This window comes from Athene noctua, chromosome 30 (assembly GCF_965140245.1).
Source record: "Athene noctua chromosome 30, bAthNoc1.hap1.1, whole genome shotgun sequence".
NCBI classification, from domain to species: domain Eukaryota; kingdom Metazoa; phylum Chordata; class Aves; order Strigiformes; family Strigidae; genus Athene; species Athene noctua.
In genome coordinates, this window is record NC_134066.1 from 3,125,029 (window position 1) to 3,147,303 (window position 22,275).

General features: G+C 66.6%; 1 protein-coding gene across 4 annotated transcripts in view; it reads left to right on the forward strand.

The window, feature by feature from the left end:
• Positions 1-5,998: 5,998 nt before the first annotated feature.
• The window catches only part of LRP1 (LDL receptor related protein 1), an 80,177-nt gene continuing 63,900 nt past the window's right edge, over positions 5,999-22,275 (forward strand). Inside the window, exons 1-2 of one of the 4 annotated variants that reach the window (XR_012635337.1) lie at positions 5,999-6,144; positions 21,995-22,117. Coding sequence is in view for 3 of the 4 variants with exons in the window: in XM_074929648.1 (XP_074785749.1) it covers positions 6,072-6,144; positions 21,995-22,117 (196 nt within the window). In the remaining variant the exon portion in view is untranslated. The remainder of the gene's footprint in view (positions 6,145-21,994; positions 22,118-22,275) is intronic. The other 3 variants (XM_074929648.1, XM_074929649.1, XM_074929650.1) reach the window with 3 other exon arrangements.

Sequence of the window (22,275 nt, forward strand, 5' to 3'; positions counted from 1 at the left end):
CTGCCGGGAACAGGAGGAGTGTGAAACCCCAGGGCTCAGGGAGGCTGCTCCCCAAAACCTCCCCAGGCGCCCCCCGAGGAAGACGTCACCTTCCTCAGCCATGCCCCAGCCCCCACCCCCCCGGGGGGCTCCAGAGCTCGTAGGAAGCGTGAGACGGGTGGCACGAGGCGCTGGATGGGAAACGCTGCAGCGGGGGCCCGGGCGGGGGGGTCACGGCCCAGCCTGGACGGCGGGTTCTCCGCCGCCCCCGAGCCGGGCAATGCCACCCCGAGAGTCCCTCCGCCCCGCCCCGGCCCCCCCGCGGTGCCCGCAGCCTGCCTGCTCCGTCCTGCCCGCGCCGTGCCTCTTCCCGGCGGCTCATCCCCTTCCTCCCCGCCGCCACGCTCACGCCCCCCGGTCCCCACCGGGAGCCTGGTCCCCCCCCGGGCGGCCCTGGGGGGCCCCGCGGGCGAGGGGGGGGCACTGCGCCGCGCGGCCCAGACGCACCTCGCTGACGGCTCCCCCGGACCCGGCCGGGGCAGAGGCCGGATCCTGCTGCCGGTCGCCCAGACGCGGGGCCAGGGCGGCTCCGGGACCCCGGCCAGGCCGTTGGCTTCCCGGCCCCGAGAGCGAACAGCGGGCGGGAGGCGCCTCACGTGTCCCGGCGGGCAGCGCGGTCCCCGCGGGTCCCGGCCGCGTCGCCAGAGACGAGGCGCAGGGCGGAGGTGGAGCTGCCGGAGACTCAGAAACCATGCGAGGGGAAGGAAGCCAGCGTCGCCGGGGCAACGCCGCCGAGAGCGCAAAACAGCCGCGGCGGGGCCCGCGCCCCTCGGCCGCTGGGCCCGGGGCCGGCGGGGAGGGCCCGGGGCGCTCCGCTGCCCGCGGGACCCGGCGGGGCCAGGGCGGCCCCGCGGAGGAACCGGGGCGGCGGCCGAGGCCCGGCCCCGGGAACGCCAAGAGCCGCGGCAGCCCCGGCTCTGCTCGGCCGGGCAGAGCCAGCAGACCCCGGGATCTTCCGCAGCGCGAAGCCCGGGGCCGCGCTCACTCCGGGGGGGCCAGTGCGCAGCGGGAGGCTGCCCCCCCGCCCCACGGCCGGGCCGTAGCCGCGGGTGCAGGGAGCTGAGACGGGAGGGAAAACAGGTTCCCGTCTCGTCATCTCGGGGTGCAGCCCCCGTCCTCCTCCCCCGTTAAAACCTGTATTTCTGCTCAGCCCCGGGAAGAACCTCTGGGCAAGCCCGAATCCGCCAGGAGTCTGGAGGAGAGGCCGCGCTCCTCCCCGCGCCAGCCCCGGGGACAAGGGCTCGGGGGGGGCGGGGGGACAGGCCCGTCCCCTCCTGGCGCCCGTCACCGCAGCTCCCTCAGCCCAGCCGGGCCCGGTCCCTCCCCACCCCGATTTCCACGTCTCCCCCCTCGGCTCCCGCTGCCGGACGGCCTCTCCGCCAGCCCCGGGCACGACGCCCCGGCCGGGGGCCCCCGCGCCCCGCGCCGCCTTCCTGCCCCGCCGCAGGATCGGGCCCCCCGGGTTTGCGGCTGCGGGCGAGGGAGAACGGCCGGGGGGCAGTGACAGGGACCCCGGCCGGGCGACCGAGCTGCCCCCCCCGGCGGGACCCCGGCCCCGGGGCAGCCTCCGGCCCGCGCGGCTCCGCCGGCCGCGGACTCACGCTCCGCCGCTGCACGCCAAGGCCCCGCCGCCGCGGGGCTCGGAGACCCCCCCGGGCACCGAGCAAGGGTCCAGGCCCCCCGGCACGGCGAGGCGAGACACGGTGGGGGGGGGAGGCCGAGCTCCCGGACGGCGGCGGGGGGCGGCTGCTCGCACCCAGGCCCGGAGCTGCCGCCCGGGGAAACCCCGGGGCTCGATGGCGGGGCAGGATATGGCGCCCGGGGCGGGGGGAGCAGCCGCTCCCCCCCCCAAGCCCTCCCGGCATAGCCGCTTTCACTTCCCCCCGCCGCCCGGGCCCGGCGGTCGGGCAGGAGGAGCCGGGGCGCGGGGGGGGCTCCGCCACCCCCCCGCCCCCAGCACGGGCTTCCCGCTCGCTTCCCCCGCGGGAAACGGGGTCCGAGCCCGGAGCTGCCGCTCCCCCCGCGGCGCCACTCGCCGACCGCCCGCACTTCCCGGCAGAGCACCGCAGCCCCCCGCCTCGGGGCCAGCTCCCCGCCGCGCCGGGGGGGCCGGGACCCCGCTCCCGGCCGGCTCCCCCCGCTCTTGGCGACTGGCCGGGCGGGCGGGGGGGGGCGCTGGGGCCGGCAGCCCGCGGGCACACGGGGGCGAGCAGAGATTCCCGCGGGGCGCCCTCGGGGGTTCCGCAGCGCTGACACCGGGCGCTGCTCTGCAGCCCCCAGACCCGCCGCCCCGCGAGACGCCCCGGTCGCCGGTTTGGTTCCCGAGGCCAAGGCGAGGGCAGGGAACCAGGGGACGCCCCCGTCCCCGCCGGCGGGACGCTGCGGGGGGGACACCCGCCACACCGTCGGCGAAAGCTCTTCCGACTCGGAGGAAGAGGAGCGGGGCCTTCCCCGCGGGCCCGTGACTCACGGCGCGGGGAGTCCAGGCTCCCTCCACCCCTCCCGGCAGCTCGCCGCCGCTGTCGCGGGGTCCCCCCGCGGGGACGGGGCGGGCGGGTTCGCCTCGCCCCGGGACCGCGGGGTGCCCGCGCCCGCACCCCCAGGCAGCCGCGCGCGTTGGACTTTGGGCCCGGCAGCCCCGGGCGAGCGCCCGCCCGGGCCGGGCCTCCACCGGCCGCGGGGCCCCGACGGCCGCCAGCCCCCCCCCCCGCCCGCGGGCCCTTGGCCAGCGCCGCCCGAAACGCCGCGGCCAGGGCACAGCTCCGCCCCCCGGGGCCCCGGCTCATCCCCGGGGCACTGCCCGCCCCGCCCGCAGCCCCCACCCCCCTGTCACCGCGTCCCCCCGGCCCGGGCCCCGCGCCCCTTCCCCGCGGGCGAGGCCCGGGGGGCCCGCGAGCACCCCCCCACCCCCCCGGGGGCGCTGCCGCGGCCGGGCCCTTCCCGCACCCCCCGCGCCAGCGGCCGCCGCCGCCCCGCGGAGAGGGGCCCCGGTACCGGCCCCGCGCCCCCGCCCCGCCGTTACCTGGCGGAGCCGCCGGCGGCGGGGGGCGGCCGGGCCGGGCCGCTCGGGCCCTCACTCCATGGCGGCGGGGCCGGGCCGGTTCCGGCTCCCGCGGCTGCCCCGCTCCGGCGGAAAGCGCCGGGGCCAGGAAGGGGGAGGAGACGCGCGGCGGGGCGGGGGGGCACCGGAGCGGCCTCGGCGGTTCCCCGGGACCGGCCGCGGCACCAGGGGCCTCCCCAGACCCTCCCACGGCCCCGCGCCCGCCCCACACCCCCCCCGCCGCCTGACCTGCCCTCATCAGCCCCCCCCGCCCCGAACCCCCGCTCGGTCCCTGCTCCCGTCCTAGACCGGGCGCCCCTCGCCCCGCCCGGGCGTCTGCACCCCGCGGGGGGGCTCCGGGGCCGCCCCAGCCGTGTCCCCCCCACCCCCCCCCGGGCCCCGTGCCGGGCGCCCCCAACCCCCCCGGCCCCGTTTTGGGGGGGCTGAGCCCGCAGGCGGTGCCGGGCTGCGCCCCCTCCCGCCCGGCAGAGGGGGGTCCCGGGAGGGGGGCGCGCGGTGCTTTAGGGGGTGTCCGCTGCACCGGGGCGGGGGGGCCGTTGCGCCGGGGGTGCCCCCGCGGGGGTCGGACGGGCCCGTTGCCCGCGCCGGGGGGCTCCTGAGGCCGCTCCGACACCCCTCGCCGGGGCGGGGGGGCCCGCACTGCCGGGGCCGCCAGGGGGCGCTGCCGCACCGCCGGTGACGCCGGGGGGGGCGGGTCCCCGCGGTCCCGTCGCGCCGGTCCGTGCCCGTTACGAGCATCAGGCGCGTCCGGGGCCGCGGCCTCCCCCGTGAGCGCGGCCCCCCCGGGCTGGGACGAGGCTTCTCGGCCCCGCTCAGCGCCCCCCCCGCCCCGATCCCGGCTGGGGGCTGCGGCCGGGGGACCCCGTCACAGCCCCCCCCGCTCCCCGGTGCTCCGGGCCGGGCCGGGCTCTGGCCGCGCGTTGGCCCGGGGGGCGCTTTGGAGCGGGACCCTCCTCCCCAGCCGCCCCCCCCGCGAGGCTCCGGGGGGCGACAATGTCCCTTGTCCCGGCAGCTCGGGGGGGCCCCGCGTGGGAGAGCCGTGGCGAGCCGCGCCCCCCGCCCCCCCCGCGGGCCTTGCGCAACCTCCGGGGCCTCTGGCGCGGGGGGGGGGCACGGAGCCGCCCTGCGGACCCCCCCGCGTCCCCGGAGCATCCCCTGGCTGTGCCCCCCCCGAACATCTGGAGCTTCCTCCCGAACATCTGGCGCAGCAGCGGCGCGACCCCCCGCCCCCCCCCCCCCGCTCCTGCCGGCCCCCCTCAGCGCGCGGGGCTGTGGCACACGAGTGACGTCACGGCCCCGTCCCTGACGTCACGGCTCTGACGTCACGGCAGAGGGGCAGTGCCGGGGGGGGCACCTGGAGGGGCACCGAGGGCGCGGGCAGCCCCGCCCGTCCCCGGCGCTCCCCTGCACCAGCTCGACACCAGTTTACACCAGTTTACACCATTTCTACAGCACTTTACCTCTACGCCACTTCTCTACCATCTCTACACTATTGCTACACCATTTTACACCACCTCTACACCTTTTTGCAACGTTTTTACACCAGTTCTACACCGTTTTTACAACATTTCTGCCCCATCTCTACACCATTTCTACACCATTTTACACCGGTTTATCCCGTTTCTACACCGTTTTACACCGGTTTATCCATTTCTACACCGTTTTACACCGGTTTATCCCGTTTCTACACCGGTTTACACCGGTTCATCCCGTTTCTACACCGTTTTACACCGGTTTATCCCGGTTTTACACCGTTTTACACCGGTTTATCCCGTTTCTACACCATTTTACACCGGTTTATCCATTTCTACACCGTTTTACTCCGGTTCATCCCGTTTCTACACCTTTTACACCGGTTCATCCCGTTTCTACAAGGTTTTACTCCGGTTCATCCCATTTCTACACCGTTTTACACGGGTTTATCCCGTTTCTACACCGTTTTACACCAGTTTATCAATTTCTACACCGTTTTACACCGGTTTATCCATTTCTACACCATTTTACTCCGGTTCATCCCGTTTCTACACCGTTTTACACCGGTTTATCCATTTCTACACCGGTTTACACCGGTTCATCCCGTTTCTACACCGTTTTACTCCGGTTCATCCCGTTTCTACACCGTTTTACACCGGTTTATCCCGGTTTTACACCGTTTTACACCGGTTTATCCCGTTTCTACACCATTTTACACCGGTTCATCCATTTCTACACCGTTTTACACCGGTTCATCCCGTTTCTACAAGGTTTTACTCCGGTTCATCCCGTTTCTACACCGTTTTACACCGGTTTATCCCGTTTCTACACCATTTTACACCGGTTCATCCATTTCTACACCGTTTTACACCGGTTCATCCCGTTTCTACAAGGTTTTACTCCGGTTCATCCCGTTTCTACACCTTTTACACCAGTTTATCCCGTTTCTACACCGTTTTACTCCGGTTCATCCCGTTTCTACACCATTTTACACCGGTTTATCCCGTTTCTACGCCGTTTTACACCATTTTACACCAGCCCTACACCACCTCTCCATCCTTTCACACCGGTTTACACCACCTTACACCGCCCCGCGCCGTGCCTTGCCCCAGCCCCCCGGGGGGGCTCAGACCCCGCTCCCCACGCGCACGCGCGGCCGCCGCGTGTGACACCCCCCCCCCCCGGCACCCCCATCTCCCCCCTCCCATCTCCCCTCCCCTCCCCCATCTCCCCTCCTCCCGGTGACGTCAGCGGGCGGCGGCGCGCGCTCCCTCCCCCTCCCCCCTCCCCCCGCCGCGGCGGCGCGCAGCCCCTCGCCCCCCCCCTCCCGCCGCCGCCGCCGCCGCCCAGCCCGGAGGGTCCGCCCGCCCCGTCCCGTCCCTCCCCCGCCCGCCCCCGCCCGCCCCCCCGCGGATGTCGGTGCGCGGGCCCGGGACGCGCCGCCCCGCGGGCACCGCGGCGTGAGGAGCCGGTGAGGAGCCGCCGCCGCGCCGCCGGCATGGGGCCGCTGCTGGCCCTCGCCGGGTGCCTGCTGGCCCTGCTGGCCGCGCCCGCCGCCCGCGCCCTCGACGGTGAGTCCGGGGGGTCCCGGCCCCCCGCGTGTCCCCCCCCCCCCGCGGGGAGCGGCGGCGCCCGGCCGGGCCGGGGAGGGGGCGGGAGGCGGCGGGCAGCGCCGCCGTGACAAAGCAGAGCGGGCCCCGCCGCGCCGCGGGAGGGAGGGGGGCGCCGGGGGTACCGGGGGGCACCGGGCTCGGGCGGCGCGTCCCTCCCCGCGGCCTCGGCCGCGCCGCAGCGCCGGGCTGCGCCCCCCGCCCCGTCCCCCCGCCGCAGCCGCGGGTGCTCGCCCGCCCGCTCGCCCCGTTTTCTCCCCCTCGGCCGGTTTCTGGTGCCTCTCAGCCCGCCACCCCCCCCCCGTTTTCCTCGGGAATCCGAAGTTTTCCCCGCAGCCAAGCAGGAAAGTTGGCGCCGCCGGGGCCGGGGCTCCCTGGGGGCCGGGGGTCCCTGGGCCCCCCCCGCTCCCCGGGGCCGCCGTGACAGCCCGGCCTCGCCCCGCGCTCCCGCTCTTGCATAACCGGGGCCGCTTCAGCTCCCGGAGCCGCCGCAGCCCGGCTGCGGAGTTTGGCCGCGGCTGGACTGGTGGCACTGGGAAAATGTTTACCCAGCGCTGGGGGTGCCTGTCTGTCCCCCTGTATGTCTGTCCCCATGTCTGTTTGTCCGGCCGCTCCTGCCAGGCGCTTTTTTCCAGGCTGCGCACGTCTCGTTCCCGGCCCGCACCGATCCCTTCGGTAACGGGTCCCCGGGGCTCCCCGGGCCGGGGCCGCTCTTGGCGCCGGAGCGAGCCGGGGGCGGCGGCGGCCAACTTCCCCCGACGCGCGGGGCAGGGGCTGGATCCCCGCAACGCCCCGGGACGGGGGCCCGGAGCCGGGGCTCTGCCTCCCCCGGCGGGTTCCCTCTGTCCCGTGGGGACGGGCTGGCGAAGGCCCGAGCCGGGAGCGACGGCCTGGGGAGGGGGTTTCCGGGAGGGTTTTGCTGCCCCTTTCTTCGCCCACCTTGGGGCAACCAGGCAAAGGTTGGTGTCGTGGCAGCGCCTGAGCCGTCCCCAGGCCGGAGGGATGGAGGAGGAGGAGGAGGAGGAGGAGGCAGAGGTCCGGGCGAGCGCCAGATCCCTGCCCCAGATCAGTGTCTGGGGCCGCAGGAGGCTGGAGCCTGCGGTTTCCATCGCCCCGGCCCCTCCTCGCCCCCCCGGGCTCGGGCGCTTTACTCGTGTCCCTTGCAGGGGGGTGGCAGGAGCGGAGCCGCCGGTGGCACCTCGCAGCCGCCCCTGCCCAGGGACGCCCGTTATCGGCCCGTGGGCACCGGCAGCGGCTCGACGGGGCGGCGGGGGGCGGCCGAGCCCGCCGGGGTCACCCCCCGGCCCCGGGGACCCCGGGTCTGGGACGCGTCGTCCCCATGCGGTGGCAGATCCAGAAGTTCGTGGGGGCGGGAGGGACGGGCACCGCTCGTTGCATAAGCTGCGTTGCCTTTGGAAACCGGGCTGCAGCGCGATGATGTGCGGGAGGAAGTTCATCCTCTTCGCCGCCCCGACAGCTGGAGCGGGGCAAAACCCGGTGCAGAGATGCCCCCCCCCTCACTGAGGGGCTCCCCTTGGGGCGATGCTGGGGGCGAGGGCCATCCCACCCCGTGCAGCCCTGGGCGGCTGAGCAGGGAGAGGGCTCCTCGGGAGAGCTGGGGACGGAGTGGGGGGCTCTGTGGGGGGGAGGATGCGGAGGGGCTCTCGGAGCCCCCCGCGCCGGTGGGGCTGGCCGGGAAGCAGGAGGTGGCACCTGGGCTGGCGCCCGGGCCTGGCCGGGCTCTGGTTCCCCGGCTGAAGGTCTCACCCCCAGCGGGGTGCGGGGGGGGGCTGGGGGGAGCCATGGCAGGGCCGGTGCTGCCTGGGTGCCCCGGGAGTGGGGCACAGGGTCCCCGTCCTTGACAGAGGCCCGACCCCCCCCCCCCCCCGCCGACTGCCTTCCTTGGCAGCTCTGGGGGCTGTTTGTTTGCTCCTGGCTCTGGCTGCAGGAGAAGAGGGAGGCAAAGTCCGGGGGGGCTGGTGGTGGGGGGTGGTGAAGGGGGGAAGCTCTGCCAGGGGGACAAAGGGCGCCGGCGTGGGGCTCCCGTCTGCCTGAGCAAATCTTCCCCGGCCCCAGCGCCGTGGGGCAGCGCTGGGCGGCCATCGGGAGAGGGGCGAGGGCAGGCGGGGGTCGTCCTGCCTCTGGTTGGGAAATACCTGCGGCTGGGGGGGCTGCGTTCGGGGGCAGCCCTTCCCTCTCACCGCCACGGTGGTCTGGAGCGTCGTGCGCGAGGGGAAGCACCCGTGCCCGTGTGTGCACACGTGTGCGTGCGCATGTGTGCGTGTGCTGCTTCCCTGGGCGCATGTGGATGCGCCCGGAGCTGCGCTGGGTTCAACGGAGGTGGAGAGGGAGTGTTGGGGCGCTTCTGGGGGGGGACACAGCAGAAGGTTTCTGGCTGGGGGCTCTTCCATGTGCTGGTGGGGAGGGGAGGGCGCCCGGCATCCTCGTGTGGAGCATCCCAGGGAGACCCTTGGCCCAGCTTGGCGTTCCCGGGAGCCCCGCGGGGCCTTGCCCCTGCACGGGAGGTGCTGTGCCACGGCATGCCAGCGTGTCCCGGTGCTGCTGCAGCGTCCGGAGGGGAGGGCCGGGCCCCGTCCCGCGTGCTTCCCCTTGGGTGACGTGCGAGTGCGGGGCAGTGTCCCTGGCGCAGCGGGGCGGCGCTGCCTGTTTTGGGGTGAAACCAGGGCGTTGCCGTCTCCCCGCTTGCAGAGCTGTTTCGAGGCATCGTGGGTGGTGCGGAGGTGGGAGCAGCTCTGGCGTCCCCCTCGTCTTGGGTCTCTCAGCCCCACCACTCACCCCTCGTCTTCTCTCCGTGCCATTACCATGTGCTCCGTGGCAGCCTGCGGACCGGGCAGGAGCGGGGGCTGCTCGAGCCCTCCAGCCCATGACGCTTTTCCTCTGGCGTCGAGTACCCATCGGGCTGATGGGGAGCGAAACCACCCTGGTCCCCCTGCTCCTCAAAGGCCTTGGCCCCCGGCACCTCCTCTCTGGAGGAGCCGACCCTGCTTCGGCGTCAATCGGTTCCTCTTCACCGCCAGCCCGTGCTGGGCCGGTGGCTGCCCGCTGTGGCCGGCTCCCTGGTGGGGAGGGCCGGTCGCCCGCCTGGGAACCGGGAGCATTGTTGCCATTGACCGAGGTGATGGCGGTGGCCGGGCCGGGCCGTTGAGCGCGCGAGGGTCTGCGGGGCCGCGCTCACGTGCGCCGTGGGCTGCCCGGCACCGTGCTTCCGCCGGCGGGTTCCTGCGCAGCTCGTTCCTGCGCGGCGGCGCCGGCAGCCGGTGGCGGGGAGGAGGGAGCTGCTCTGGCTGTCAGGTGGATCCTGCTGCCGAGGCCTCGCCACCATCTCGCGAGCGCTGGGGATGCTCCGCAGGGAGCGGGGCTGCCCGCGTGCTCCCACCGCCCCCGTCCCAGACACCTTCCCCGCGGGGACGGGCACCCTCAGCGGGGGGTTTTGTGGCCGGGGAGGCAGGAGGGGCTGAGCCTGTGTCTGTGGCCGCCGGCGGTCCCCTGGGGTTTTGGCTGTGCTTTGGGGTGACTTCCCCTGCTCCCCAGGGGTGGCCTTGGGCCCCAAGGAGCCTCTCCAAAACAGCACAGGGAGCACGTGCCTCTGTGGGTGCCCTTTGCCCTGCGGGGGGGCACGGGGGTGCTTCCCAAAGCTGTGGGACAGCCTGGGGAGGGGCGGCCACTGCCGGGCCCTCGGGAGCCATCGAGTGCCCAGGGCGGGACAGGCTGTGCCGCGGTCCTGCTGAGTCGGCACTGTCAGTGCGGTGGTAACCAGGAGGCAAGGCCGCCGCGCTGGCATGGGGCAGGAGGTTCCTCTTCCAGGCGCTGAAATGGTTTCAGTTCCCAGATCGTAGCTGAGCACCTTCTTTGTGCCGACCTTGCAGATAATATTCTTGCCCCGTGCCCCCCAGACCCCCTGGCCGACCCCCCGCCCAGCCCGCAGTGCCTCAGCCAAGCGCAAAGTCCTTCTGCTCCCGGCGCATCCCAGCGAGTCGCGGGGCTGGGCTGAAACGCCCCCGTGGGTCCGGCGGTCCCGGGGCTGGGAAATGGGCTCCTCGGAGATTGGGCTGGCTCATGGCGGCGGCGGCATGCGGCTGACTCAGCCGGCGAGCGGTGGGTGCGTCGCCTGTTTCCGTCCTGTGGTCCCTGCTCCGCCGGGCGGACAAGACCCCCCCTTGTGCTTGGGCTGAGCTTTATCTGTCCCCTCCCGGAGGGGGTGTCTGGCCGCGCTCCCCGGGCGTCCCTCTGAGCCGCGGGCTGGGGTCCCTCCGTCCCCCTCTGCCGCTGCTGTGGGGGTGCTGCTCCCCAGGACGGGGGGGTGGGCGCGGGCACCGCACTGGGCCCCGTTTTGCAGAAGAACCGGCCGAGGCCAACGGGGTTTATCTTGTGCCGGGGGAGCAGCTGGTGCCGTTGGTGCTGGGCCCAGTGCGGTGCGCGCCGGGGGGGTGGCCCTGTCTCAGGGGCAGGGGGCACGGCTGCTGCGCCCCGTGTAGGACCCGTGAGTGGCCGCGGTGGCTGGTGGCACCTGGGGGGGTTTCGTGTCCAGCACTGTCTGCTGCTGGCTCTGCCAGGCAGAGCGTCAGCTCCGTCGCGCCACGGCCTCTTGTCGAGGGGACGCGTTTCCCCCCCTTCGGATTTTGCAAGCCAGTGCAAGGCCGACTCGAGCTATTTACAGACCCGGTTTTGCTGTTGACTTAACTTTTCAGTCACTTCCATTTAATGTACCTTGGCAGCCGACCTGCCAGCGGCAACAGCAGCAAATATTTTCAGCATTTTCTAATTCAGCTCAAACTTCTTGTTTTCTTCACTCTGTGTCTCTTATTTTAAGAAGGAAAAGTACTGGGTGGGCCGTGAGGAGTGTTTTGCTGGATGTTATTCTGTTGTGTGAGGTTGCTTTCCCCAGTGCAGTCCAGCTATTTCTAGGGCTAAATATAGACTCACAGTGTCCTCTCTCAGCCAGGGGAAGGGAGCGGGCTGGAGCTGCAATCATGCAGATGCTTTGCAGGATCAGAGTTGGTCCCAGCACTGCTTGAAAGCAAAGAGCTGGTGGGGCTGACAACTGAAGTGTTGGATAATGACCTTGTGCCATCTCGGAGCTTCTCCGGTGCGACTGAGGGGAGGAGGGACAGGAGCAGCAACGGCAGCTCCAGGGAGCATCAGCCTGCAGGGAAGGTGAGAGCAGGTCTGCAATGTCCGAAAAGTGTGGACTGAGGCATCATTGGGAATTGCAGATGGCTGGGAGGGAGTCTAATTGAGTTGGAAGTTGCATCTTTAATTGAGTGGACTAATTAGCCTCTTGCAAGATGCTGTTTCTCCAAATGAGACCGTGGCAAGGATGGGCGGGCACTGATGGTCGTGGTGACGGGCAGGCGAAGGGCAAGGTGAACCCCCAGCGTGCGCTTCACTTGCTGAATAACGGGGCTGCTGGCGAGGGGGGGCGAGGGAAGTAATTGCTGGTTTTGGGCTGGTGTCCATCCCTTGGCGACCGAACTGAGGAGGAGGATTTCATCTGGGGGGGATGAAGGTTTTCTGAGCCGTCACGTGGCTCCTCCCCTGCCCTGGCCTTGCTGGGGGTGGCTGGGTTTTGTTTGCTGTGGGCTGCCAGGCAAATTGTTATTTTAATCTGCTGAGAGCTTTGAAACGCATCAATCTAGTCCATTTACTTAATATGGTGCAGCTCTTTGTTTGCAGGCGCCGCCGCAGCCGCCTGAGCGCGGGGACCAAGCGCTCGCTGGGTCCCAGATTCACACAGCGGCTCATTGTAGCTGTGAACAGTCGAGCGTCGCCGCTGCTCGTGCCACCGGCGAGTTGGGCTGCGCCGGGGCGCTGCACCCCGTGTCAGCTCTCGGGGCCGGGTCCCTCCTGCTCTCCCTGTCTGCTCTCCTGCAGCCCGGGGGGGGGCAGAGCCCCTCGATCCGCAGCGGCACGCGCTGGCGCCCTGCGGACGTGCCTGGTGATTTTCTCTTCGTGCTGTGCTCAGAATTTGAATGTCGTGGCCTCAAGGATTGCGCGGGGACGCAGACGCTCGTGCCACGAGCGCAATGCTGCGGCACCAGGGAGCAGCGGGGCACTCCCCTGCCCCTCTCCGCTCCGCCAGGTCCGTCTCTGCACACCCCTGTGCCTGCTCGGGGTGGCCTCGTCCTGGGACAAGCACGTTGCCCATCCCCAGCCGCCGCCATCGGTGCCCCTTGGCCGTACCTGGCGGCTCCGACCTGGGGAGCAGCAGGATCCTGGAGCGCCAGCGCTCGTGGCCGCGGGTGCCGGCTCGGTGCCGGACCTGTCCCTTGGGGCAGCCGGTGTGCGGAGGGGAGCTGGGAGAGGGCTGTGAAAAGCTTCCTCCCAGCGCTCGGTGCCACGGTGTTGTTGTGCCTTTTATTGTTTGGAAAAGGAAACACTTGGGTTTAATACTTCCCGCGGCGGCGGCTGTCCCTGCGGTCTGGGCGGATGCTGCGGGGCACCGGGGGCAAACGCCGCGTGGAGAGTCGGGCTGTGCCTGTGCCTCCGTCGTGGGGCCGGCTGCTGCCTTTGCCCTTGAGCGGGGACTTGCGATTCCCAGGTTATTTCCAAGGCGAGAAATTTCCTCCCCCGATCCTGAGAACAACAGCCAAAGTGTCTGCAGGCCCCTGGCCTCGTCAGTGCCGTGGACACGTCCCTGCCTGCTCCAGGGGCTGCTCCTGGCAGGGCCCGTGGCCCGTGGCTGGCTCAGCATCCCTGGGTCTGTGCCCGTGCTTCCCAACACAGCCCCTGGCCGTTCCAGGTGGGCTCGCTCAGCGTCTCCTCTCGCGGCCCAGAGCATGTTTTCCCCCGGGACCAACGGGTTTGGAGCCTGCACCGTGCTTGCTCACCAGCTTGGTCTTCTCCTCCGCAGCTGCTCCAGTGCCATTGTCCCTCAAAGCCTGCCTGGCCCAGCTCCTTTTGGCCCTTTTTGACCCTTTTGGCTGCATAAAATCTTAAAGCTTCTTTTTCCGCAGCTTGCAGAAGGTAAAACCAGGCAAAGCAGGATCCCTGGCCTGCAGGAACCACCCTGGGGCATCTGGGCCATGGTGGGGGAGTGGTTCGTCGCTGGCGTAGCTGAGCCAGGCTGGCGGAGATGCCAAGGGGTAGGGTAGCGTCTGAGATGCAGCATCAGAGCAGACGTAACCGTACCGGTTTCCTCTTTAATAATTTTTACCAGTTATAAACAGATGGGACATTTCACCATGCCAGGGATTTTTTTTTTCCCTTTACCTCTCAGAGCTGAGCGGGGCTGGGAGCAGGCGCTGCCGTGCAGACCTGGTGCCGGCGGGATGCGGCGGGGCCTTGCTGCGGTTTGCGCAGCCGATCCCAGCAGCCGTGGCGGTGACAAGCCCAGGCGTCGTGTGGTGGCCCCGCACGTGGCTTCAGGGTTTGCTCTGATGTCAGCCCCCGACTCCAGTTTGGAGCTGCTGGGCGAGGTCCGGGGCGGGAGGGCCAGCGTGGGGCCGGGGAGCGGAGCAGGGGCGAGCTCCAGCGCGGTGCAGCACCCGAGGATGCTGAGGTGCCGCGGGTGCAGCTCTGCGAAACCACCGCAGGATGTGGCTTCCTGGGGCGCTGTCGGGGAAACCCCAGACCTGCCCCGTCCCGCCACCGCCTCGCCGCAGGAGCTGCCGCGTGGCCTGTGCCCGGGAGGTGCCGGCGTGGCCTCCGCAGGCGCGACGGCCCGACAGCCCTTCCTGGGAGCGGGCGGCTGCGGGGGCTGGGTCCTCGCGGGCCAGTCAGGTTTGCGTTGGGGGACCGGGGTGGGAGCAGGTGATGGCTGAAAGCCCTGTGCGGGCAGGAGCTCTGGCAGGAGCAGGGAAGGGCCGTGGCGCTGCTCTGGGTTGATTTTTCTCCTGGGGAGACCTTGAAATAGTAAGAGATGGTGGCGGGTGGCCCAGGGGCTCTGTGACCTTGTCCCCCCCAGAGCCGGGAGATGCTCCCCAGGGGACGTGGGAGGGGACCTGGTGCCAAGAGATGGGGATGGGCCTGCAGGTCCTTGTCCCCCCGCTTGCTGCCCACGGCCTCCTGGAGCCCCCCACGTCTCCTGGGGGGCAGGATGGGCGAGCGAGGGGGGTGGCTCCCCCCTGCCTTGGCTGGGGTGGGACTCCCGTGTGCACCCTGCCTGGGACCTGTGGGGTGCCCGCCCTGAGGTGGCTGGTGGGTCCCCACATCCGCGGGTGGGGGCTGGCGGGGCCGTCCCTGGCGTGGGGGCTGCGTTCACACAGGCAGGTGGACCAGAATCCAGAGCAGCTCTCTGCGCGGACGCGCTGCTCGGGAATAAAAGTCCCTTTATGCTGGAATAATTAGTGTACTCAGAGCACGCTAATTATTCTGGGATAAAAGTGACTTTTATTCCGGCAGAGTGTCCTCTCAAAGGGCCCTTTCTGCCCGCTTCTGGGGCACAATAGCTGCTCTGCTCCGTTTCCCCATCTCAGACAAAGTCCTTATTTGCGAAGCCAGCGAAATTGAGTTGACTAATGAATTAAGGCCAATGGTTTTGGCCCGGCTCCAGCACTTTGAAAGCCTTGGCGAGCTGATGCCCGTCCCGGGCAGGAGGAAGCGCAGCACCTCCCGCTCCGGCAGAGCCCCCGCGGGCCGCGTGCGGCCCCGGGCTGGGCCGCGGAGCTCCGGCAGCGTCCTGCCCCCCGGCTCAGCCGTCCAGATGAAATGCCTATTAATCTATAACTGCAATTGCTTTATTGCACAACGCAGGCCGGTCTCTGGAGGGAGCGTTATCAGCTTTAGCCACAAGCCATAAATAACGGCCTCCAGTGCAGAACACTCCATTCTGTTTGGGTTCCCAACTGTCGTGGGTATAAACATCCCGCTTCTTATTGCTAGAATAAATAAAGGGAATAAAACCTCTGAGCAGGTAGAGGATGCTGGGGAGGGGGGTGTCTCCTGCGCAGCTGCTGCCCCTCCCGCCCCTGGTCTGGGGAAGGAGAGGGGCCGATGTTGGGGGGGAGCGGGGCATCCCCCAGCGGGGATGGCCGCTGGCCAGGGACGGCTCAGCCCGGCCAACTGCACCGAGAGGACTTAAGCCGCTTTCTCTTGGCTGCAAATGCTTTTTTCTTTTTCCTTTTTTTCTTTTTTTCTTTTTTTTCATTTAAATTGCAGATAAGCTGCAAAAGGAGAAAGAAATCAAAAAAGCATGATTCTTCCTTGAAACACCCTCCACTGCGTGGCTGGAGCCTGCCCCTTCTGCCCCTCCCCACCACGTTTTGTGTGATCAAGCTCTTTTTTTTTTCCAGTTCTGAAAATGCTGTGGATTCGTTTCATCTGGTTCCATCTCCTGCCATTTTTCAGCTCATTCTTCTGCGGACCTCTCCAAGGGGCCGGAGACAGGAGGGGGACGAGGGGGATCACACTCCAGCGCCAATCTCCCAGCTTCTGAATTTGGTTTAAAATGCAAATCTTTCTGCCCCCCTTCTATTTTATTTTTTTTTTAAATGCATTTCATCTGAAGACGGCAGAGCTGCCGGAGCCCCGGGAGCGGGAGGGGAAGGGGCTGGGGGGGGGGGGGGGGGGGGGGGAGTGCATTCCTCCCAGCGTGTCCAGATTTCCTGATGCGTGTTCGCATTTAAATCGTCTCCCCCTGGATCTGTTTGAAGTCAGGTGGCCGCTGTGCTGTCGGGGATGAAAGCGGCCCTTGGGAGCCACAATATCATTTTATTCCCCTTCCCCGCGGGAGGGATGCTCTTGGGCAGCCCCCATCCTCCCCATTCCCCTGGGGGCACAGCTCCCACCCTTCGGCCTTGCCCCCCACCTCTCCTCCTTTGTCTGGGTTCGGGGGGGCTGTGCCGGCAGCTCCCACAGCCGCTGCAACCCCGTCCCGTGTGCTGGAGTGTCGGGGGGCTGCGCTGGGCGGGTGCCGAGGACAGACCCCAGCGCTGCTCCCCTGCACCCTGGTGTGGTGTCACCCTTCCCGGCCACGGGGACTCTGCTGCCTGGAGGGAGCCAGGAGCCGAGGGGGCTGTCGGGGTCCCGGGCTCCCTGTCCCTGGCGCACCCTGGGGTGCCCGGTGCAGGGACCCAGTTTGTCCAGTCTGCGGGGAGCACCCAGGCGGGTGATGGGGGTGTGTGGAGTGTGGACGGGATGCGTTCGGGCTCTGGGGACCGTCGAGGGCTCCTGGTGAGCGCCCCAAGGTGCAGCCTCGAGCGGTGTCACAGCGGATCCGGCAGCTCTGGGCAGCGGGTGGATGGGCCCGTCCCGCCCGGCACCGGGGCCTGACGCGTGGGGTGACGGGATGGGGCTGGGGCAGATGGGACGGGAGCGTCCAGCGGCTTCCCAGGAGCATCCCCCCGTCAGGCCGCGGGTGACGAGCAGGAGCCAGAGATGGAAAACCAGGGAAGGCGCCGGGGCGCGGCGGGGCGCCGGGTCAGGGCCCAGAGTGGTGGCTGGGGGTTCTGCTGGCACTTCGCTTCAGCTGGATTTTTGCTGTTGTTTCTTCCAACTTGCCTCCTCGGTGTTTCTAAAAATCAGGGGAGTCACAGCAAACCCGTGCAGGAGCCTCCCGACCGCCCTCATCCTCGTCCTCGGAGCTTTTCCAGCCGGAGCCTTTCCCGTGAGCGGCGTTTTGCTGCGGTTCAGATGTCTCTGGCGAAGCGGAGGCTTTACTTCTCAAAATTGTCTTTTTTTTTTTAAGGTTAATGCCTCGTGATTTAGATGCAATAGGCAGACTTGAAAGGAAAAGGGGAAAAAAAAAAAAAGTCTTTTAGAGTCAATATTTACTTAGCAATCGGACGGGCCCCTCCCCCGGCCCAGCGCATACCTGCGGCCGGGCAGCTCAGTCCTGGCCGGGGTCTGGTTTGAATCTTCCCCTTCAAGGGGGCCGGATGGAAGAATTACAAAAATGCATTTGAACTGTTTAGAGATCTTGTATTTAAACGCAAAACAAACAAATAAGCCTTCCTCTCCTCTTCCCCTTGAAAAAATGTGCCTACAAACGCTACGTTTTGTTATTTTAAATGTCTCTATTACCCTGTCTGGCTTTTTGGAGCCAAAGGACCTGGCAAATTTGCATTAGTCCTCAGCTGCAAATTCTGCACAGATTTCTGCACTGGGCCGTGTCCCTGCAGGGATTCGGGGTTTTAGCTCATGACTTCTGTACCCCAGAGCCGAGGGGCTTGTGTGCCCTTTCCTGGCGTCTGTCCCGTGGCTGCAGAGAAACTCTGGGATCTCTCGAGTCCTAAAGGCACAGAAAAGGAACAAATGATGTTTTTCCTTAAATTTCAAAGACAAAGCGTGGACGATGTGGGGGAGAAAAATGAAAGAAGTGTAAGGTGACCCTGATTTTTGTGTTTGGTTCATTGGGCGACTTGGACGATCCTCCAGCTTGGTGCCCTGACTGCGCCAGCGCCTCGGGGGTCCCGCAGGGGACGCGGGCTCGGCTGTTCCTGGGGACAGTGGCCTTGGGGCTGGGGTGTGCGCGGGCCCAGTGATGGCTTAAGAGCCGAGTCCAGAGGGAGGGACGGTGGGTGAGGATGTGGTGTTCAGCTGGCTGACAGGAGGGGCTCCCCTGAGAAAGGCAACTGGCCAAAAGTGGCCAGAACGGTAACTGGGGACAGCTCGTGGCAGCAGCTTCCCTGGTGCCTTGGCGGGCGTGAAGCCTCCTTGGCGTGTGCCGACGCTCATGCTGCGCCGACACGCGCGGGATGGTGTGAGCTCGGCGGGGCAGGAGCTCGGTGGATCCACCTTTGCTCGCCAGGGCTTTGCTGTCCCCCCGTGCCGGAGTCCGATGGTTTCCTGCCCGGCTGTTGCCCTCCAGAACCACCCGGCAGATTTCTCTTGCACACGCGGTGCTCCAGCTGCCCCAGGGCACCCAGCCAGGGCTCCGCGGGCCACCGGCGGCCCCTCAGACCTGGCTGCCGCGTCGTCCTGGGCGGTGCAGGGCGTGGAGCCGCGGGCGGTGGGGCCGAGCCGCGGGGCCAGACGGGTTCTTGGGGTCCCCACGCCCCAGCACGTGGCCTGTGTGGCGCGGGGGGGCTCTGGCAGGCTCCACGCCGTGCGAGGTGAGGTGTGCGAGTGGGGAGGGGAGGCAGGAGCTGGGGATGGAGACCTGGGAGGAATGCGGAGTGGGTTTATTTTTCTCCCTCTCGAGCTTTCTTCTCCCCCCAGAACATCTGTTTTGCAAATCACGCTCATTCCAGCCCGTATTTATGGCCAGCGCCGTTTCCTTTGGAAAGCAGTAGCCGGTCACCTCCTCCCGAGGAGGAGACGAGTTGGGCTGAGGAGGAAAGTGCAGCTTGCGCAGGGAAGGATTTCTTTAATATTTTTGTGGTTTGCTTCCAGTCTATCTGCATTTTTACACTGTACTCATCTGAGCGCTGAAGGTAATTCGGCTTCGGCGCAAGGTGAAGACCTCCTGCGTACCAGCCTCCAAAAGTCCCTTTAAATGGAAGTGTTGATTTCTTGCTTTAGGCAGAAATGAAATGTGTTTTGTTGTGTTTCTTTAACAGCCCTTTTCCCCGACCTGCTCCAGGACAAGGTGAAGCCTCCGGCTGCCGTGGGAGGGCAGGAGCTGCAGCCGGGCTGAGGGTCCCATCTCAGGGACGTGGCAGCTCCGCGCCGCAGCCGGGGGTTTGCTCCCACCCCTGACTGGAGAAGAAGGATCCCCTTTCTTGCACCCAAATAGCCATTTTTTGGCCATTTTTTGAGTACCATTTTGTGGCCTCTGTTGAATTACTTTCAAGCGGGGATCTCTCCCCGGGCTGCCAAGGAGGGACGTGTTTTCCGCGGGCGGCTCTCGCAGCTGTCCTGGCCCCGCGCTGAGCTGCCCATTGTGCTGCATGAAGGCGCCTTTATTCCTGGGCCGGCGCTGGAGCTCTGCTCTCCGCTGCCATCGCCACTTCTGCTGGGTGGCCGCCGGCCTTTCCCAAAGAAATTTGGCTCCGTGTGAAGGATGCATTAACAGATACCTTCTCTAATTGTCCACCTGGCGCTGAGGCATCTCAACACTTACCCTGAGGCCATTTAGCTCACTGGGAACACGCTGTGCAAGAACAGAAAGTGCGTGGGGTTGCCGAGGAGCCTGGAGAGCCGCTGCAGAGCGGGGCAGCGATGTCCTTCCCCCCGCGCAGAGGCGCAGCCGCTCGAGGAGACGCGAGGCCTCGCGCTGCCGAAGCCGCCTGAGCGTTTGAGTGGTTTGAGCCGTGCCCTGGGGTGGCGAGGGGTGAGCAGGGTGTGTGTCCTGCCTGACACATGCAGCCTGACAAAGTGTGCGAACCATGTTTCAGTGCTTTAAAGAACCCCCATGTGTTCTCTCCTGCTGGGGGGAGCTGCTGCCAGCGCAGGAGAACCTGCTCAGCTCCTGTCGGAGCGTGGCCAGCACCGGCCACGGGGCTCTGCGAGGTGTCGGTGCTGGTTCCTGGGGATGACACCTTCGAGCGAGGGGCCAGTGTTCCCTGCTGAAGGACCCGTGGCTCCAGGGCAAATCAGGATCCTTTCCTGTCTCTGGTTTCTTCTCCCATGTCGATGCAGCCCCTCATGGCTGTAAGCGGCTGGGATGGGGCAGTGGGCTGGGAACCACTTGCCAGGGGTTTTCCCTCTCCTTGTAGGTCTGCCCGCTCCCCTCGGGGGCAGGAGGCGGGGAAGAACCCAGAGTTGAGCCCGACGGGTGTGGAGATGCCAGCCGCTGTGGCCCGCTGGGCTCCCGGGTACTGGCTGCGGTCAGCTGGGCGGTTGCGGCAGCCACGGGTCACTTTGTGGCTGCTGGAGACCTGGGAGGATGAGGGAGAGCAGGAAATCCAAGGGAGTGTCGGTCCTTTGCTGTGGTTTTCTTAATGATTCTTGCATTTGGTACGCTTGTGGCTGGGAGATGAAGGCGGAAGATGAGCTCCTCCAGGAAGAGGGGGCGGCAGCGCCGGCTCCGGAGGGGAGCTCGTTGCTGGAGGCGCCTGTCCCCGAGCTCCCAGCCCTGTGCGGCTACGTCTTGCAGGGGGAAGGGGACAGGCTTGTTCTCCAAGTCATCTCCAACGTGTGTTTCATCCATTTTGATGTGTCCGGTCTCCATCTTGATTGCACCGACTCCCTGTCGTGGTGTCGAGCCTTTCCCTCTAAGCAGCAGCTCCAACGCTACCGGTGCTGATGCTTTAAAGACAGAAGGGAAGCAAGGTTTGTAGGAGGTGGTACTCTTCAATCAAACCAAGTGACATCAAACAAAGCCCCTTTTCAGGTCTGAGGAATAATTAGTGTCATTACACGGTGGGGAGAGTCTCCTCCCACCCTTTAGGAACCAGGGTTTGGAGTGGGGACTGGACCTTCCCCCTCCTCTTCCCTCACAGCATCCCTGCTGCAGGCCGGACAGAAGCTGCCTGGACCTGGCTGCGGCTTTTCCATCACATGGCAGGAGCTGGAGAGGAATCAGGCACCTTCTCTGCCTGCCAGGAGCCTGAGGGCAAGCTGGGGCACGGAACGCATGAAATGAGCTGCAGCGGCTCCTGCCCGCGCGGCACGGCTGCAGCCAGGCAGATGCAGCCTTCCGTGGCTGAGCAGGAAGTTAAGCGGATCCTTGGAGCAGGAAATTTAGCAGAAGACTGGGGATGACACAAGATAAATGTTTAGGGAATTGCATGTGCTTGAGTGCCTTTGCTTTTAACAAACATTCGCAGTTGCGTTTCGTCAGGTTTCCAAGAGTTTCTGCCTTCCCAAGGTCTCGGGCCGTTGGGAGCTAAAGCTGCGCTCGCGGGAGCATTCGCTGAAGAGAGCTGAGCCCTGGGAGGGAAGGGAAGGGCTGGAAGATCGAGGAGACAGCTTGAGCTGCCGGACTCTGCGTGGGCCAGGGCAGTGGCCCTCGCCTGGCAGCCCCCGGTGCAGCCAGTTGGGAGCTGGGACGGCGTCACCGTGTTCCGACCCTTCCCCGCTGCAGCTCCGGCCTCGACTGCGGCCAGGCCAGCCGTGGCACCGCCTCGAGCCGCTGGCTCTGCCGCCCCGCGTGTCTTACGTGTATGGAGAGAGAGATGCCTCTCCATCTTTTTCACATTTGGTGCTTCCCCTGCTGCTGTGCGTTGACCAAGAGTTTGGCCCCGAGGTTGGCCCCCTCAGTGCCTGCAGCCCGGCAGTGCCGGGGCGGGCGAGGGTCTCTGCCTTCCCTTCTGACCTCGACCCCTCGGGATGGGGGGGTCGTGCCACCCGTGCCGGGGGGTGCAGTGACCCCCCATCGCAGCCCCCTCAGCTGCACGGGGCTGAGGCACTGGGGCTCTTCCCAGCGCTGCTCCCGTGCCCAGGCTCAGGCCGGTTCTGTGATTCAGGTTTTCCTGCTGGTTTTTGTTCAGCCTTTGGTTCATTTCTGCCTGTCCCGGGAGGGTGGTGCCGGGGTCGCTGACCCCCCCCCCAGCGCCGTCCTGGCCGTGCACGTATGTGTTTCCTGGGCGCAGGGTGGATGTGGAACTCGTCCTGCTGCGGGTGCTGTCTTTGTGATTTAAAAATGTTACTTTTTAATTTGTTCTCATTTGGGTTTTCTTATTTTTTTCCTGTCTTTTTTACTGTCTACCATAGAAAATAAACCGCCTTTGGCTCCCAGGAGCTAATTCATCCAAGTTAAATGATCTTTAAAATCTGTTAGTGCATCATGGATCTCAGTTCCTGTTTTCTCGCCAGTGTAATTAATGCTTCAGTTTAAATTTTCTCCTTTCCTTAGGGGCAAGGTTGATGGATCTGATGCCAGGCTAAAACTTTTGCTGAGCCATTAGAACGAAATGAAACTAAAAGCAATCTAGTCCTTAATTTAAATCTTTTTTTTTTTTTTTTTAAATTACTTGTCTTTGGGAAGAAACTGATTTTGTTTATTATCATTATTTCTTTTCTCATCCAGCACCGAAGACATGTAGCCCTAAACAGTTTGCATGCAAAGATCAGATTACGTGCATATCTAAAGGCTGGCGCTGTGACGGGGAAAAGGATTGTCCGGATGGCTCGGATGAATCACCCGATATATGTATGTATGCCTTTCCTTCCTAATAATGTGCTTTTGGTTTTATTTCATCCATTCTCTCATTGCACAGTCCTTCCAGGGTCCCGAACAGGCGACATCGCACAACTGCTCTACCTCAGCTCCTGTTTCTCCCGTAGTACCAGGAGTCCGCAGCACCGGGG